This window comes from Camellia sinensis, chromosome 6, assembly GCF_055761805.1.
Source record: "Camellia sinensis isolate YWXY chromosome 6, ASM5576180v1, whole genome shotgun sequence".
Taxonomy (NCBI): Eukaryota; Viridiplantae; Streptophyta; class Magnoliopsida; order Ericales; family Theaceae; genus Camellia; species Camellia sinensis.
In genome coordinates this window covers 154,684,213-154,701,805 of record NC_138966.1, presented here as the reverse complement: position 1 = coordinate 154,701,805, position 17,593 = coordinate 154,684,213, and the positions used below count along the sequence as shown (strand labels likewise).

Genomic DNA, 17,593 nt, shown 5'->3' with positions numbered 1-17,593 from the left:
TTTTTTTCTTCCTTTTCTTTCTCTTCCTGTTCTTTCTTTCGTTTCTTCTTCTTCGTTGAACACAGGAGAAGAGCAGAGGCGAGAGAGAAACAGAGTCGTCGTCGTCGTCGTCGTCGCAGCTTGCTGGCGTCGCAGCTCATCGCTCATCACTCATCGTCAAATCGCAGCCCCGCCTCCGCCTCTGCCTCCGCCCGCCGCCGCCTCTGCCTCCACCTCCACCTCCGCCTCTGCCTCCGCATCCATCCGATTTTGTTGGCCCTCCAGTCCTGTTCTTCTTCTTCTCCTCCTTCTTCTCTTCTTCTTCTCCGAATTCGAGCCAAATTCGAGTCTCCAAATTCGAGCTACGAATCGGAACTCTTTTATATGTAATAGATGATTTTGATTTTAAATTTAATAATTATAAAATAAGAATATAAATTTATAATTATTTTAAATTAAAAAATATCTTTATAATTATCATTGGTATAATAAAATACCTCAATTATAAATATGTAGTGAAATAGATCAAAACTCCATGAAAAGTGACGTAAGGAAGTGTGAGATGTGATGGTGGGTAGTTGAGTAATGGTATATCATTAAAAAAATAAAAGAAGGCAAAATATGATTTATTGTGTATTTTCTATTTTAAAACAAAATATTTATAATAATAAATTATTTACAAAATCGGCATTGTTATATTATCTTTATATAAATTTTATGTATAAATAATTTTTATTTATTTATTGTGGTGGTGTTTCATGGAAATAATTCCAAACTCACTTTTCAAAAAAAAAATTCATATATATTTTTTAATTTTTAGATACACTTAACATAAATATACTTAAAATGTATAATATTTGTGAAAAATCTTTTTAAAAAAATTCACTAAATACCACAATACAAAAATTCAGTATATTTTTGTATTCTTGTATATTTATTAATTTTTTAAAATATTCTTTTACAAATATTTTACTTTTTAAGTATATTTAAGCTAAAATATTTTTAAAATTGCTATCAAAATTAAGTTTGTTTTTTTTAAAAAAAAATCACTTAAAATATTAAAAAAAAATTCAACTAGAATAAAAAAAAAGGGGGCAAATTACATATACCTCCCTCGAGGTTTAACAAAATTACAGATACCCCCTGAAGTTTGAGAAATTACAGATATCCCCTGAAGGTACTATTTACATAACAAATTAGGGGGCAAATTATTATGAAAATATAAACCTCAGGGGACAATTTATTATGAAAATATAAACCTCAGGAGAATATCTGTAATTTCTGAAACCTCAGGAGATATCTGTAATTTAGCTAAACCTCGAGAGAGATATATGTAATTTGCTCTAAAAAAATGAAAAAAAAAAATTAATTTTCAAAAAATCAATCAAAACCAAACAAGGTGAATATAAGACAAAGTTGCTATCAATAATTTGCCCCCACCATAGTGTGGATTCAATAAGATGCACCTTTGGTTTTTTTTTGGTATGATTTATTATGGTTGAGTTATAATTCATTATCATATTAGTTATGACATTAATTTGGGTATGATACAAGGGTTTTTTTTAATTATATCTTATATGATGTTTGGTTATAATTCAATTTTTTTGTTTTGTTTTGTTATGACTCAATTTTTTTGGCAACATTATGACTCAATAATTGAGCTATAATTTTTATATTTAAGATATTTAATGTACAATTTTTTCTTTATAAATATTTTTTAAACACTTAACAACTTGGTAATGTGAATATTAAATTTAAATAAATTTGACAGGATGTTTACGTCATGGAACATTCATAATGTCAATATGAATATTAATAAGCGCTCTATTACCCATAAAACTTATTAAAATATAAAAAAAAAATTGAATTAAGTGAATTATAAGTAGATCACAAGAGATTTATAAATAAATCAGCTGATTTTAAAAAGTGTTATTAAAGTACATATTAATAAAATCTTATTAATAATTAGAGTGTGGTAAAAAAAATATTATATATATATATATATATATTATAAATTCATAGTGTAGTGGGATGGTTGGATTCTATCCCAGAAGGAGCCAATAAGAATAGCGTCCGAGGCGAGAAACGTCCAACAACAAATAGGGAAATAGTAACCATTTTACCTTCTCCAGAGTGGGACTCCAAGAAGCATCCAAGATCGCCAAGCGCCGTCCTAACTAGCAAGGGTTAGTTTGGCAAGGGTTCATTGGGCTTTTTTGACTCAATGAGTCATAAAAGACAGAATAGGTTCATGAGCCACAACAGACAAAACATCCCATCCAACTCTATAATCATTACACTCTTCTCTCATAAAAAAATTAAAAAAGCCAAAAAGTCAAAAGTCCTTCCCAAACTAAGCTTTTGAGAGTTCAAATTTTTTATTATTTAAGCCAAAAGCTCTTCTCCTCACCAATTAGAGTTCAAATTTTTTATTATTTAAGTAGAAGTCTGACCGTCTAGATGAATTAGTTAATTTTTTTTTTAAAATTTAATTTGTAAGAGTAAATTTTAAAGATTATGCTTTGAGGTTGTTTTTTTGTTAAAGGAAAAAAAAAAGCATCCAAGAAATTGGCTAGCCATATGAGAATTGGGATTCCAACAAAGCAATCTGGACTACAAAGTTTGAAAAAAAAAAAAAAAAAAAAAAAGGAAAATTTTATAATTTTGATATAATTACAATAAATTTTAAGATAAATTACAAACACACCCCTTAAGGTTTACTTAAATTACAAATTACGTACTGTGATTTTAAAAATTACATTATGCCCTCTAAGGTTTTTAGTTTCATAACAAATAGTTATTTTTATTAATAAATCATCAAGTTAATTAACAGTTTTTAAAAATATTAAAATTTTATTTCAATTAATAATTTAAATAATTTTATTATTGTGTAGGTGAACAGTTAGAAATATCACTTTTTTAATTAATTCTGTTAAATAAAAAATTTTGACAAAGAGGTATTTGTAATTTTTCAAACCACATGAGGCAATTCATATTTTAAGCAAATCTTAGGAATGTATTTGTGATTTACCCTAAATTTTATTATAATTATAATTTATATAATATATAATCTTATTTTTAACAATAATTTATTAGTTATATAAATAAAAAATATTATTATTGTTTTTTTACATAAAAATATATTATTTAATTTTTTAATTTTAAAATACTTATATTCATTATGATTATTTAATTATATTAAAATTTAATATTAATATAATTATGTCAAAATATAACACTTACTATATATTTTTAAGTGCAAGAAAAAGTCAGTGTAATTTATCCTAACTGATTATTATTATTATTTTATTTTTAACTTCACTCTTTCGTTGCATCCACTCCACAGATCCTTCAAAAGCCATCAGATGGAGGAGCTTGCAATTTGAAAATAACTCTTTCTTACCTTCGGCCGAATCACTATTCACTCACACTGTATTGCAGTCTACAATTGATTTTGATCTCTGATCTTGGTTTGATCATCCATGGCTTCTAAAAGAACCTCAGATCATTCTTCTTGTTTTGCTTCTTCATCATCTGCGACACAACCTCGCTGGAGCTATGACGTGTTCTTGAGTTTCAGAGGTGAAGATACCCGCAAAAACTTTACCGATCATCTCTACGAGGCCTTGGTTCAAGCTGGAATTCACACCTTCAGGGATGATGATGAACTTCCAAGAGGACGTGAAATTTCTTCGGAGCTTCTCAAATCAATCGAAGGGTCCAGGATCTCCATCGTTGTTTTCTCAAGAAACTATGCTTCTTCGAGATGGTGCCTGGATGAGCTCGTGAAGATCATTGAATGCAAGAAAACAATTGGGCAATTAGTTCTCCCAGTATTCTACGATGTTGATCCATCCCACGTACGCCACCAAACAGGGTATTTTGGAGAAGCATTTGGAAGACATGAAAAGCGTTTTGCGGATGAGATGGCGAAGGTGGAGGTGAGAAGAGCTGCCCTCTCTGAAGCTGCTAATTTATCAGGCTGGGATTTGCAAAATGTTGCTAATGGGTAATGTTTTAACATCCTTTTCATTTTGCTGCTGCTGCTGCTATCAATTTTTATCTTGAACTAGAAAATCCTATCCTTGTTGTTTTTAATATTTAAAAATAAAAAATAAAAAATAAAAAAATCAAGTATAGTTAGTTCACTTTGTAAGTTCAAGATGTTTTGAATTTTACATTTCTTAACTGCATATTGGGAGCGGGTTTGTGAGGTTTTGTATTTCCGTAATATACACTTGCCTTACTTTTAATTTGGATCGAAATTGACAGACATGAAGTAAAGTTCATCCGAAAGATTGTTGAAGAGGTTTTATGTGAACTGAAACATACATTCCTAAATGTTGCTGTTCACCCAGTTGGAATAGATTCTCGTGTTGAACGCATAAATTCGATGTTGAGCATTGGATCAGATGATGTTCGCATGATTGGCATATACGGCTTGGGTGGAATAGGCAAAACAACCATTGCAAAAGCTGTGTATAACCTTATTTTTCGCAAATTTGAAGGGAGTTGTTTTCTTGCAAATGTTAGAGAATTTGCAGGACAATTCAATGGCCTAGTTCAATTACAAGAACAACTTCTCTTTGAATTATTAGGGATAAAGAATCTAAAGATTGGCAGTGTTGATAGAGGAATGAATTTGATAAAAGAAAGGCTCTATTCTAAAAGGGTTCTCATTGTTCTTGATGACTTGGATCAATTAAGTCAGTTAAATTCCTTAGCAGGACATCATGATTGGTTTGGTTTAGGAAGTCGAATCATCATAACAACTAGAGATGAGCACCTGCTGACGGGATTGAAAGTTGATGAAAGATATATGCCTGAGGAATTAAATCACACAGAGTCTCTGCAGCTTTTCAGTTGGCATGCTTTCAGAGAAACCAATCCATTAGAAAATTTTGTTGAGCTTGCAAATGATATAGTAAGTTATACTGGAGGGCTTCCACTAGCTCTTGAAATTTTGGGTGCTTATTTGTTTGGAAGAAACATCCTAGAATGGAAAAGTGCACTTGATGAATTACAACAAATTCCTCATAATCAAATTCAAAAAAAACTTAGGATAAGTTTTGACTCGCTAGATAATGACAGAATGAAGGATATCTTCCTCGATATTGCATGCTTTTTCATTGGAATGGACAGAGACTATGTCATTACTATATTGAATGGTTGTGGTTTCTTCGCAGATATTGGAATTAGTGTTTTAATTAGTAGATGTTTACTGAGAATTAATGAAGGAAATAAGCTGACGATGCATGATCTACTTCGGGATATGGGGAGGGAAATTATTCGTGAAAAATATCCAAAGGAGCCTGAAAAGCGCAGTAGATTGTGGTTTCATGAAGATGTATGCTATGTACTTGAAAAAAACAAGGTAAGAGTCGAATCTTAATTCTTTCTAGTGAGTTATTAAGTTTTCGGCTTGAAATGCTAATTTCAGTTATTTAATTCTTTTTAATTTTCCATTTTTGTTTTTTAAATATTACTTTATTAGGGAACAGAAGCAGTCGAAGGTGTGACCCTAGCCCTACCCATGTTAAAGAAGATACAATGGAGTAATAAAGCATTGGTTGGGATGCATAAGCTAAGACTGCTTCAAATAAATTATGTGCATCTCAGTGGAAATTTTGAACATCTATTTGAAGAGTTAAGGTGGTGCTGCTGGCATAACTGCCCATTGGAGTATTTACCATCCAATTTTCATCCAGAGAAACTTGTTGCTTTAGACATGCAATTCAGCAGATTTAAAACACTCCGAATAGATGACAAGGTATGACATTCTTAGCAAATTCATCGTTGTTTGGGATTTGGATAAATTATGTCATGGATCAGGATGAAAAAAAATTATATAATTTTGTATATGTTTTTTTGTTTTAATTGCAGTTCAAGAGCTTGAAAATTCTAAATCTCAGTAATTCCAAATCCCTAACAAAGAGCCCTATCTTCTGTGCACTATCGATGCTCGAGGAATTACTCCTTGAAAGTTGTACAAGTTTAATGGAGCTCCATGAATCAATCGAACTTCTAGATAAACTTGTTCACTTGAATTTGAAAGATTGCATGAACCTCAGGTATCTTCCAAGCAGTATCTGCAAGTTAAAGTCTGTTAAACATCTAAATCTCACTGGTTGTGCAAAACTAGAGGAGTTTCCAGAGCACTTGGGACATATGGAAAGCTTAACAGAACTTCTTGCAGATGGAACAACCATTAAACAACTACCTTTCTCTATTGGACTACTCAAGAATCTTAGGTTGTTATTGTTGAAGGGATGTAATAGGCAATTGACAACTAAATCTTGGTTTTCTCTCATTTCATCCTGGGTTTTACCGAGAAAAAATGCCGACACCATAAGATTTTTACCATCCTCTGTTTTAGGTTTGTGTTCCTTAACAAAGCTAGATCTCAGTGCTCGCAATCTGTCTGAAGGAGATTTTCCAGGTGATCTTAGGAGTTTATCCTCATTGCGAGTGTTGGATTTAGGTGGAAACAATTTTTGTAGGCTACCATATGGCTTCAGTAATCTATCCAAGCTGGAAGACCTTCAGTTGAATAACTGCACGAGTCTTCAATCTATCTCAGATCTTCCTCCTAATTTATTGGAAATAAGGGCTTATGGTTGTGCATCGCTTGAAAAAATATCCGATCTATCAAAACTGAAGACTCTACTAATGAGGTTGAGCAACAGCCACCAATTTTGCCCTGAGCATAGTCTCTCAAATCGTATTAATGGTGGAATGGAAGAACCTCACTGTTTTGAAGGTGCACAAATCATTCCCTTGGACAAACTCAACAATTTACGAAATCCCGTTCAGGTCTCTCTCTCTCTCTCTTTGAGGTGCAATAATTTAGCAAAAAATCTCTCTGAAAATTAAGTGAAATGTGGGAAACCAATTTTATTTTGGATGTGACCTATATAATACCAAAGGAGGTGGATTCCATCCATTCCAGATTATATGGACTGAAAGACGCTGTTTAGGTCTGTAGAATCAACCATTGAGTCTACCATGAGTTTCATTTTGATGATCCGAATCTTTCATTTTATTGGGCACTTCGTATATTTCATTCACAAAAAAAATTTAGATCAATCCAATAATCATAATATATTCAATTCATCAAATTTGTTACCAAAATAAATAAATAAAATGGATGACAATTGTGTTTTTAAAAATAAACAATATTTTTTTGGTGACAAATGTAATAAATTAAATAGGTTACGATTATCGGATTGATTTAATTTTTGTGTGAATGAAATAGATGAAGTGTTCAACAAAATGAATAGTTCAAATTATAAAAACAAAACTTGTGGGTCCCATGGACCTAAACAACATGGACTGGAGTGGAGTTGCTTATTAGATATTGAAAATAATATCTTAAAGCATCTCCAACGTTTATTTTTTATTTTTTTCATTAAATTTGAGTAAAAATTTTATCTGATATTGCGCGTTCCAACAGAGTAATCTAGATTTTCATCAAATCACTAGTCAACCAGGGATCCCCTCGATCAACCAGCCAGTGTAATTTTTTTAAAATTCTGAAACAAATTTTGCAAGGAGGTAGTCGATCGAGGGGACGATCGGCCGGTCGTTCAGTGCTCATGCATACTTGTAAAGTTAACGGCTCTTTACAGTAATTTGGTGAAAGGTTCTAACATCCTTTATATGATGAAAAATTTGAGATATTCTGAATCTGATACTAATTTGATGATAATGTTGGAGCACCAATTTTGTACATTTTTCATCAAATTTAAATTTGATGAAACAAAAGATGAAGCGTCGGAGACACTCTTACTCTTACTGAATTTTTTACTCAAAATTTTTTACTTGAATGATGTGGCAGTAACAATTTTAAAAATAGGATTCACTAGTTTTTTCATGATTTTTATTATCTGCTACATGATAATATATTAAACGATTATATATTACATGTTTATATCATCTTTTTATATCACCAACCTACTTGGAAAGATGTCATTTGTTTGCATTAATTTGTTAATAATTATCTTCAAAAAAGAGAATTAATCATAAGTATCCATATAGACGGTGATACAAAATAATGATAAGTAATCGTCATATATAGCATTTCTCTATAAAAATATATTATTTATTTTCATTAATTTTTTAATAATTATCTCTAAATGTAGACAACACAATGATAAAAACATCTCTCTAAAAACATATGTGACATATATAACATTTCTTTTTTCAAATATAAATAACTTTGATGAGACTTTTAATTCTAAATGATAAAATTAAAACTTGCCACTATATTAATTTGATGAAAAAAAATTTCAAACAAGATTATGGGGATACAAAATAAACATGACATAATCTTAATCACATGTCACATGAAAAGAGTGGGACTTGTAATAAAATATATGGTTGCACTCTCAAATTATTCTGTCTATATTTTATATTATTGATTTTGTATTCGTAAATTTATTTTAATTTTTTTATTTTCATCTAGCACTCTACTAAATAGAAATTCATATGACAGCATCTTTCTAGTGGGAGCTACTTCCGCGACTATTTCTTTATCGCTGGCGTCTGCGATTGTTTTAGCTATATAACAGGGTCTTCTTCAATATCCTTAGAAGTGCCAGTAGTGCGAGGGAAAGATGACTACGTTTTAGGATTCAATGTGGGAGTTGTTTATTACAGAATTGGGAATGAAGAAAGTTGCTCCATGGAATTAGATGATTATCCATATATCATTATTACTGATAAAATTAATGGCATCAATTTTATTTATACCCCAACCTTCTTCGGCATCCCTAAGAGTTATGTAGATTATGTTTGGGGAAGCCATATAATAGTTGAAGAATATTTTGGATATAGAATTAAAGGTGGTGAGCAATTCGAAATTTCTTTTGTTATGTCGTCATGTTTTAAGATGAAGAAGTGTGCGTCGGATCTGATTGTCATGAGCAACAGAGGCACGTCCACCTACTACTATGGATTGAGTGACTACTGGAGACTGGAGCCCTCCTATATGACGAAGAATGATGATGAAAATTGTCACCAAAACATCAACTGTAATGGGCCATCTCACATTTTCTTTTGAATAAATGTGAACAAATTACAAATATATTTGCTTGAAACTTCTTAAAATTTTAAAATTACAAATATGGGATTTAGTTTCTCCATGATTGGAGAGATGTTCAATCTGAGATATTGTTTGGCTTGTGAGTCCACGACCGGTTCACTTTGGTGATTGAGTTATTTTGTAAGAGTTAATTATCTGAAGTCTTATTTGCAAATGTTATGGTAGTTTAGGTTTTATTTAAAAAATTTTGAATTAATAAGTCTTATTTAGTAAAATTAAGAATATTATTAGTTTTTCTTAATTTTTAAAACTAAAAGCATTATTAATTTTGTATAGTAATGTTTCAGATAATTGTTTCACTAACTAATTAAAAAAACAAAGTATGAAATTAAGCGTTTTTGTCCATCTACTTATTGGTTTGATTCAACTATCTAATAAAACCGATAACATTATCAGTTTTTTTCAGTTTTAAAACTAAGAACATTATTAATTTTTTCATTTTTATTTTTTTTTTTTTGCACATAACTTTTTTTTTTTTGTAATTTTTTCAATTTGAAAATTGATGTTTTAAAGTTTTGAAAATCAAAATAAATGTCAAATCATTATATTTCTTTATAGATAATCATAAATGATGAACAATTATTGTTTGAAGGGCAATTCCGATTATTAAAATTTAATGGAACTTGAAAATTCAAAAAATCTTAATTAGGACTTAATAGAATATAAATTCATAAATTAAAACTTGTGTGTAAATGCCTATTTTTTAAAATCTCTATACATAGATCATTAAAGAAAAAATTAATTCAATTTGATTATTGTAATTATATAATTTTATTAAATTATCTATAAAAAATAAAAATAAATAAAAAAAAAGGACATCGAAGCTATGGAAATAAGCTATTATTTTGAATTTTATTATCTTTCATATAATTTGCATAAATGATGGTCATAAAGTTCGAACCCTCAACTTTAAAATTAATAGTTGAAATTTTAACCATTAACAACACCTAAGAGCATCTCCAGCAAGGATAGTTAAAATAGCTATTCAAAATTTTACTTTACTATTTTAGCTAGTCATTTTTTTAATATACATTCCAACAAGGCTATCTACTTTAGCTATCTTCTATTAAAATATTCTTATACTTTAACTACCTACTTTTCAATCTAAAAAAAAAAAAAAAAAACTAACTTCTTTCAAATTATTATTTTTTTCATTCTTCTAAATATAATTATATTTTTGTGAAAGTTACATTTTTCTACTGTCGTATTTTTCAAATGGTCATATTTTTTCAACAGTCATATTTTTGTAACGGTCATATTTTTACAACGATTATATTTTTTCAAATTTTTACAACGGTCATATTTTTTCAAATTTTTACAACGGTTATATTTTTTCAAATTTTTACAACGGTCATATTTTCACAACGGTCATATTTTTTCAAATTTTTACAACGGTCATATTTTTATACTTTTCCATTATAAATAAGACATTCCCTATCATTTGATCTTACCCTCAACTCAATTTTCTACTTTATCCAAACTTCCATATCTCTCTCTATGGCTTCCAATTCTCTTTATGATATGCTTGTAAATGACTCTGACTTCTCTGAATCTGATGATGATTTGGAGATGCTCAAAGCTGTTACTATGGATGAAGAACTACTAGATAGTGAGATAGGATCAAGCTCACGTCGTGGTTCTGTTCGAGGTCGTAAAGCCATTCATCGTGATCATATTCAAGGTCATGAAAGGCTTTTTCTCGACTATTTTGCCGAATCGCCTGTATATCCTCCTGAGCTATTTCAAAGGAGGTTTCGGATGAAGCGTTCACTTTTTCTTCGAATTCAAGCTGCAGTAGAAGCGCACGATCCATACTTTCTCCAAAAAAGAAATTGTGCTGGAAAGCTTGGTTTGTCTTCTCTTCAGAAGATAACTGTTGCACTTAGGATGCTTGCTTATGGAGTAGCCGCTGATTTTATGGACGAATATGTGAGAAATGGAGAAAGCACTGCAATAGAAAGCTTAAAATATTTTGTTAAAGCAGTTGTTGATATTTTTTCTAATGAGTATTTGAGGTCACCAAATAGCAATGACATCGCTAAACTACTAGCGGTTGGTGAAAGTTGTGGATTTCCTAGAATGCTGGGGAGCATTGATTGTATGCATTGGAAATGGAAAAATTGTCTGACGGCGTTGAAAGGTATGTATACTAGTCACATTCATGAACCAACAATTATTTTGGAAGCTGTTGCATCATATGATCTTTGGATTTGGCATGCGTTTTTTGGATTACCTGGGTCTCATAATGATATCAACGTGCTAGAAAGGTCTTTTGTATTTACCGAACTTGCTCAAGGGCGTGCTCCTGCAGTCGATTACACCATCAATGGTAATGAATATACAATGGGATACTATCTCGCCGATGGTATATATCCACAATGGTCAACATTTGTGAAAACATTTCCTTCTCCTCAAAGAAATAAGAAAAAACTTTTTGCTGCAGCTCAAGATGCGACAAGAAAAGATGTAGAACGTGCATTTGGAGTGCTTCAAGCACGATTTGTAATTGTGCATCGACCGACACGTTTTTGGAATACTAAAATGCTTAAATATATTATGAAGGCGTGCATAATTCTACATAATATGATCATTGAGGATGAGCGGGATGACAATGGAGTAAAAGACTTCAATTATGATCAAATCGATGATAGTCCCCATGTAACAGTGTTACAGGAGAGAACTACTGAACTTATGGAATTCATTCAATGTCATCATAACATTAGAGACAGGCAAACACATTCTCATCTCCAATCGGACCTCGTCGAACACTTGTAGCAATTACACAACGAGATGTAAAAGCTTTGAATTTGAAGTTTCATGTTATGTAGTATGCTATTAGTTTTGAATGTAATCAGCATATGCTTTTGTAATCAGCATATGCTTTTAATTTATGTGTAATTTTATAATTCTATATGCCTTTTTATTATATGGTTATCATGGTAGCCTATTAAGGGAGAGTTGTGCTTAAAAAAAAAAAATAAATAAATAAATAACCTAAGCTCTTAAAAATTTTATCTAAAAAAAAAAATATTGAATGATTGAGATTCATTATTATATAGCATTAAATCTAAATCACATATCAATATTTATAGTAAAATTATGATTTCTTAGATTTTTAAAATATTAAAATATTCAATATTAACATTAAAGCCTCATTATAGTAAAACTTGGTACTCAAAAAAATTCCTTTGAACAGCTTGCTCCACACAAGGGTATCTATTAAAACAGAGACACTATTATGGATAGTTTTTTCAACATGAAAGTTATAAGGGAAATTTACATGACAATGTATATTTTAAAAAATATTAACAAATTAATGATAAACTTTACAAGTATTAACCATGTAGTGATAAACTTTATCATTAATAAACAATAATTTTTAAAAAACCCACTGACAAGTAGTTTCCTCAAGTTATAATTTCGATTCTATCTTGGCGATCAATATAGGAAATTTCAAGAAGAATTGATACCAGCATCAAGGATATGAACATCAGAGAGATAATAATCATATGAGTCTTCACCACCAATTATAATGATTTTGTTCTTCCAAGATGAGCAAGTATGGCTATCACGCTTTGCTGGTGGACAGCCTAATGTTGCAGCACGTTTCCAGACAAAAGTCTCTACAAAAGATGAAGAAACTAGTAATTTTTTCTTTTCCACTTTGTTCTTTGAATCAAATTATTACTAAACTGGGATCAATCATCTACAATTCGTGCAAATCTACAGCCCTTGTAAAATTATGAACAATAAAACCCATGCTTTAGCTACCACTGAGCTTTATATAAATAAAACTCATTTGAAAAGAGAAATCCCACACTGATGCCTTATATAAATGTAGCATTATAAGCTTGTAATTACTAATTAAACAATAAAAAATAAAAATAAAAACTTGCCCCAAACAGTGACAAAATAATTCAGCTTCGGTGATTTTCGATGTGTGGCTCTTTGACTAATCCATAAACTTACCAGTATTCAAAATGTAGAGATCATCATAAAACTCTTCATCAGAATTATTAATCAATTAGTACTAGCTGTTGCCCCGTCTCAACCACAACCTATTTTTGGATTCAAAATCTAAGAACAAGTAAATATTAGTACTTACATTAAACAGCAGCAAAATAGCCCAAAAATGCCACCAAAACAGCCCCAAAACACCAGCAAAATAGCAACAAAAACAGATTAGAAAACAGGCCAAAAATGGCAGCAACACAGCACAAAAAGCAGTAGAACAACACAGCACAAAAAGCATCAGATTAGACAACTAACATTGTGTACCAAAACATTGCTGAGTTCAACATCTATCCTAGACAAAAGTAGAACCAAAAGCAAAAGCCAAAATATCATATACCAAGTTTCTAGCCTACTAGACAAAAGCCAAAATATCATAAAGAGCAAAGAAAGAATGAATACTAATTCGTTCTTCTTTTCTTAATGATTTCCATCTGCCGAGCACGATAAAATTCTTGTTGGATTTCCCGCAAGCCACTGAGATCCATCAAAATAACTCTTTCGTCCTCTTTGAAAAGTTCCATTTCATGTTTTTGAAGTTCCACCTCATGCTTTTCTTGCATGATACGAAGTTCCACTTCTTTTTGAACGTACACTTTGTCAATCATTTCAATTTTCTTGTCAATCATTTTCTTTTTGTCTTGCTTGATTGCCTCCAAAGTTTTTGTAATACTCAAATGTACGCTTTCTTTGTTCTTTCGTTTATTCAATCGCTCCTTTTCAGCCTTCCTACCGGTTGGTCTCTCCAAGTCAACAAAATCATTAGGTGAGACATCGTCTACCCCTAGATTTATTGAATCCAGAGTACAAGGAGAAAAGGTTGTTCCTGTTCTTGGTCTTTTTGGTTGTTTTTTCTTCTCAGACGCTACCACCCATTTTGGTTGATCCCTTAACATAATCCAATAGTGTTCGAATTGGAATGTAGATTTCTTGAGTTCCTTGTACATAATTTTCGCCTTGCAAATCTGAAAGTTAAATAAATAAATAATATTTAGCAACTTCACAAATAATAATAATTGTAAATGTACAATATTCAATACCTTGTCATCCTCATTTATGCCACTCTGATGCAATGATTCAATTTGGGCGTAGCACCCACAAAACTTATTCATGGCAAGCTGAATGGTTGACCATCGATTCATAAGAGAATTCTCATTTTGATTAGGCTCAAATTTCTTGTGCTCATGGAAAAAATCCCACTCTTTTCCAATAGATAGAGCATTTTTGCTCATTCCCATGTACCGCATCTAAACTAATATTAAGCCAAGCCGGTACAAGGAGTTTGTCTTCTTCAATTGTGAAGTTTCCTCCACGTTGAGGTTTCTTCGACAAAGATTCAATTTCAGCAGTAAATTGAGACTCTTGGGCGAAGACTTGAGTGCTTTGATTCAAATATTGAGATTCCATTAGATAATGTTCATCAATGTTGGGCCTTTCTTGTAAAAGATTGGTAAAGTAACCATCTTGTTGTGTATCCATACCTATGATTGAATAATATATAAGAATTAAAATTTAATATCCAAGCTACTGTACAATAAAATTGCAGTAGAAAAATCTAATTTCAAACACATAAAAAAAAAATTCAAAATGAAGAAGTATTTAGAAATGAAGAGGTATAAAAAATACATAAGCATGATTTCAAGCATTACCCAAAGCCATTACAAAATGGACATAAGCATTTCTAACTGGTGAATTATCACAAAACATGCTCAGAGTTCTTATGAAGAATTATAACATGAAACAACAACTCAATTGAAGGAATTTAAATCACTTGTAAGAATAACAATGTGACTTCAGTAAATGTAGTTTGCTTTGTATTAAATTAAGAGTAAGAATTCAAAACTCTTATCATTTCAATACAAACATATATTTTAGTGTTCCTTACCTCATTATGGAAGCTAACAAAATTCAAGGTCCTTGGGTATGTAACTTGCCTCAATAATGTTTAAGTTTCTTGAGGTAGAAGATGAAAAGGTTCTTTGGCACAATAATGTTTTCAAAACCAAGATTACTCACATAGAACTTGAATTGAAAAATAAAACTGAGAATGCTAAGAAAGAGAAAAAGATGAAAGAAAGCACTAACAAACTTGAACATGCAATAAGCGTTGAGAAGATATTGGGGACAAAACTGAAATAGATGTGGAAGAAAAGAAAAATGTAATTCATGAACCTAAAACCAATGGGAATTCTCTGATTAAACAATCACATGGAAAGAAAATTGATTTTACCAATCCCACAAAACCCACCCCATATGGAAATTTATTTGTGTCTGTTTTCTTTATGTGTGGTGTGAAGCGATATGTTGTTCAAGAGTGCACATTATTGAACAGCATGTATCAAGATGATGTCCTTGAGGAGACTTCATCGCATTAAGATAATATGTCAAAGTCTCACAACAAAAGATCATATCACACAAGCATTAGTTTACCGGTGGTTGAACAACACAATTCAAATGATTTAATAGTGGTGTGGAATCCTCTGTTTTAGACAGCTTTGGAGGATAGGGAGATCCAGTACATTTGAAGGCTTTGGAGGATAGGGAGTGTTGAGTGTTGTTATATTGAAATATCCTAGGCCTTGTTTTCATGAAACAATCAATCAAAATTGGATATTAATGAATATTCTTGTCAAATATGATAGAACAACTAATACAAGAAATAATTGGATACAATTTACAATCTTTATTCCAACAGAAATTACAACAAACATATGGCGTGCAATATAAATACATACTACTTTCTCTTCTACAGGTAGTAAAATAATGACCTATTGATTAAGAACATGGAGCCATAACTTGCTACAACAATTTCTGAGATGAGATTAAAAACCATGGAAGCCACAAAGCAAAGGGGAAAATATATATTCACACAATCTGAACAAATGACAAAGCAATGTGTAATATTTTTGCCAAAATCAACAAATAATGAAATAAGAATGCAATAATCTAAACATTTGCTTTCATATTCTCCAATTTCTTATCTACTATTCATGGCATAAACAAACGTAAATGACAAAACTTTACCTCCCTTGAGCAAAAAGGTTGAGAAAAAGATAGAGAGGATGAGAGAGTTTGAGTTTTGGAATGCCTTCTCTATAGATTTGTTTGGGGAGGTACTGACAGAATTTTAGCACCAAAAAGAGAGAAAAATTTTACCGCCAAAAACCGAATTCAAGAGGCAAAAATAAATAAAAAATTGAAAGGCTCATGAACAGTACCTCGCTTGTCTTGGCGAGGTACTGTAGCTCACCACCATTCTAGCGATCCTTGAGCGAGTCTGCTGGAGCAATGTTTTACCCTTCCAAGCTCGCTTCTATGGCTAAAAGGAAAGAATAGCCATGCTGTTGAAGATGCTCTAACATATCTACTGACTGATTCCTCTCGTATTGTGTAGTGTGTACTATAAAAAAATAAAAATAAAAATAAAAAATCGGTACAGCTATAATCTCGCGGCTACACGGAACCACAATATTTCTTGAATATTTTGAGCCAAAAAAATTATTAGAATTATTATCAAATACAAATTCATGAGGCATACAGTTGCTCCACATATAATTATTCCATGTACAGATACAAAACCACGTTAAGATCTTCACATGAAAGGGAAATCATAGTATTTGTCTGTAGCCAAGTAGCAATTTTTCAATGTATTACTCTATTTTTCTCTGAGAATAAGCTTACAATAAAGTTGCAACATTGTTGCTAATAAGGGATTCACTTGTACAGATTATCTATTTGTTCTTTGTATTGAGCCGCAACCTTGTCCCTCAGAATTTTCATTGTTGGAGTCATTAAACCATTATCAATCTGCATGCGAAAAAGATTTGTTGAAGAAAACTAGATAGAACGGATATGTGAATGGCTATCAAGTGCGAACATTTACCGTAAAAGGCTCATCAACAAGAAGGATTGGCCCAATTTGAAACGAGCACCCAGAAGTCCTGCATGAAGGAAAATCTAGTTAGACATTTGTTTTAAGTGAAGAAAACCAGGGGGGATAAAACTAAATAGAAAGAGAATGGTCATTTTTCCCTCACCATTTCCTCAGCTCTTCATATATAATAGACTAGTCATTTTTTCCTCACTAAGTTCTGAGGCATCTGCACCTACAATCAACAACTTCTTTGCGGTCACTAAAATCTCTTCTTTGTTTGGAACAATTATAGCTCCAAGACGACGTTGGTCCTACACCAGAATATTTTCAAAGGAAAAGTTACACATCACCTCAAGAGTGGTAGTTTTTTCACAAGCACAATAAAAGGAAATAAAGAGCAACAAACCCAATTCAAAAAGAAAGATTAAATTTCACCTGGCCAATAACAACTGTGTGGGTGAAAATCTGACCACACTGCCCGTTTAGTGATCAGCTGGAAAGCACAGGCAGAATAGATGGCTTTGGCAACCTGTAACAGAAAGAAAGAGCTCCGGCGGTGGTTCTTCCACCCGGGGGCACTCCGACGATCAAGTCAGTATATCTCTCAAAGATAAATCAAGTACTAA

The 17,593-nt window shown here is 31.5% G+C and overlaps 3 protein-coding genes and 1 long non-coding RNA gene across 7 annotated transcripts; 2 read left to right on the top strand and 2 right to left on the bottom strand.

Annotated features, from left to right (window-relative positions):
* The first annotated feature begins 3,358 nt into the window (after positions 1–3,358).
* On the top strand, positions 3,359–9,141 carry LOC145792147 (TMV resistance protein N-like). Its single transcript, XM_082872717.1, has 4 exons — positions 3,359–3,988; positions 4,252–5,353; positions 5,474–5,749; positions 5,863–9,141. The coding sequence occupies exons 1-4, from the start codon at positions 3,462–3,464 to the stop codon at positions 6,850–6,852; spliced, it is 2,895 nt and encodes a 964-aa protein (XP_082728843.1). The 5' UTR covers positions 3,359–3,461; the 3' UTR covers positions 6,853–9,141.
* Positions 9,142–10,579: 1,438 nt separating this feature from the next.
* Positions 10,580–11,857, top strand: LOC114321068 (uncharacterized). The gene has a single exon (XM_082876588.1). It carries the CDS (start codon positions 10,580–10,582, stop codon positions 11,855–11,857), a length of 1,278 nt encoding a protein of 425 aa, XP_082732714.1.
* A 414-nt stretch (positions 11,858–12,271) lies between these two features.
* Positions 12,272–16,443, bottom strand: LOC114266202 (uncharacterized). Of its 4 annotated transcripts, XR_014331309.1 has the most exons (5): positions 16,312–16,410; positions 16,118–16,209; positions 13,052–14,574; positions 12,553–12,705; positions 12,272–12,298 (listed from the first exon to the last, which is right to left on the bottom strand). XR_014331309.1 is itself a non-coding variant. In XM_082872732.1 (3 exons), exons 2-3 carry the CDS (start codon positions 14,338–14,340, stop codon positions 13,495–13,497), a joined length of 771 nt encoding a protein of 256 aa, XP_082728858.1. In that variant the 5' UTR covers positions 14,341–14,574; positions 16,118–16,303; the 3' UTR covers positions 13,249–13,494. The 4 variants fall into 4 exon arrangements, 1 of the variants encoding a protein (XP_082728858.1); XR_014331310.1 differs by lacking the exon at positions 16,118–16,209 and having other exon boundaries at positions 16,312–16,443; XR_014331308.1 differs by lacking the exon at positions 16,312–16,410 and having other exon boundaries at positions 16,118–16,303.
* A 132-nt stretch (positions 16,444–16,575) lies between these two features.
* LOC145792149 (uncharacterized) lies at positions 16,576–17,416 on the bottom strand. The gene is made up of 3 exons (XR_014331311.1): positions 17,131–17,416; positions 16,977–17,034; positions 16,576–16,900 (listed from the first exon to the last, which is right to left on the bottom strand). It is a non-coding gene; the product is annotated as an uncharacterized LOC145792149 (long non-coding RNA).
* Positions 17,417–17,593: the final 177 nt, after the last annotated feature.

Bases quoted from the DNA above. Each gene is read 5' to 3' on its own strand.
- LOC145792147 (XM_082872717.1), top strand. From the start codon at position 3,462: ATGGCTTCTAAAAGAACCTCAGATCATTCTTCTTGTTTTGCTTCTTCA. The intron at 3,989-4,251 runs GTAATGTTTTAA...CGAAATTGACAG, and splicing joins TTGCAAAATGTTGCTAATGG to ACATGAAGTAAAGTTCATCC. The intron at 5,354-5,473 runs GTAAGAGTCGAA...TTACTTTATTAG, and splicing joins ATGTACTTGAAAAAAACAAG to GGAACAGAAGCAGTCGAAGG.
- LOC114321068 (XM_082876588.1), top strand. From the start codon at position 10,580: ATGGCTTCCAATTCTCTTTATGATATGCTTGTAAATGACTCTGACTTC.
- LOC114266202 (XM_082872732.1), bottom strand. From the start codon at position 14,340: ATGCGGTACATGGGAATGAGCAAAAATGCTCTATCTATTGGAAAAGAG. The intron at 14,059-14,133 runs GTATTGAATATT...TTTAACTTTCAG, and splicing joins GCATAAATGAGGATGACAAG to ATTTGCAAGGCGAAAATTAT.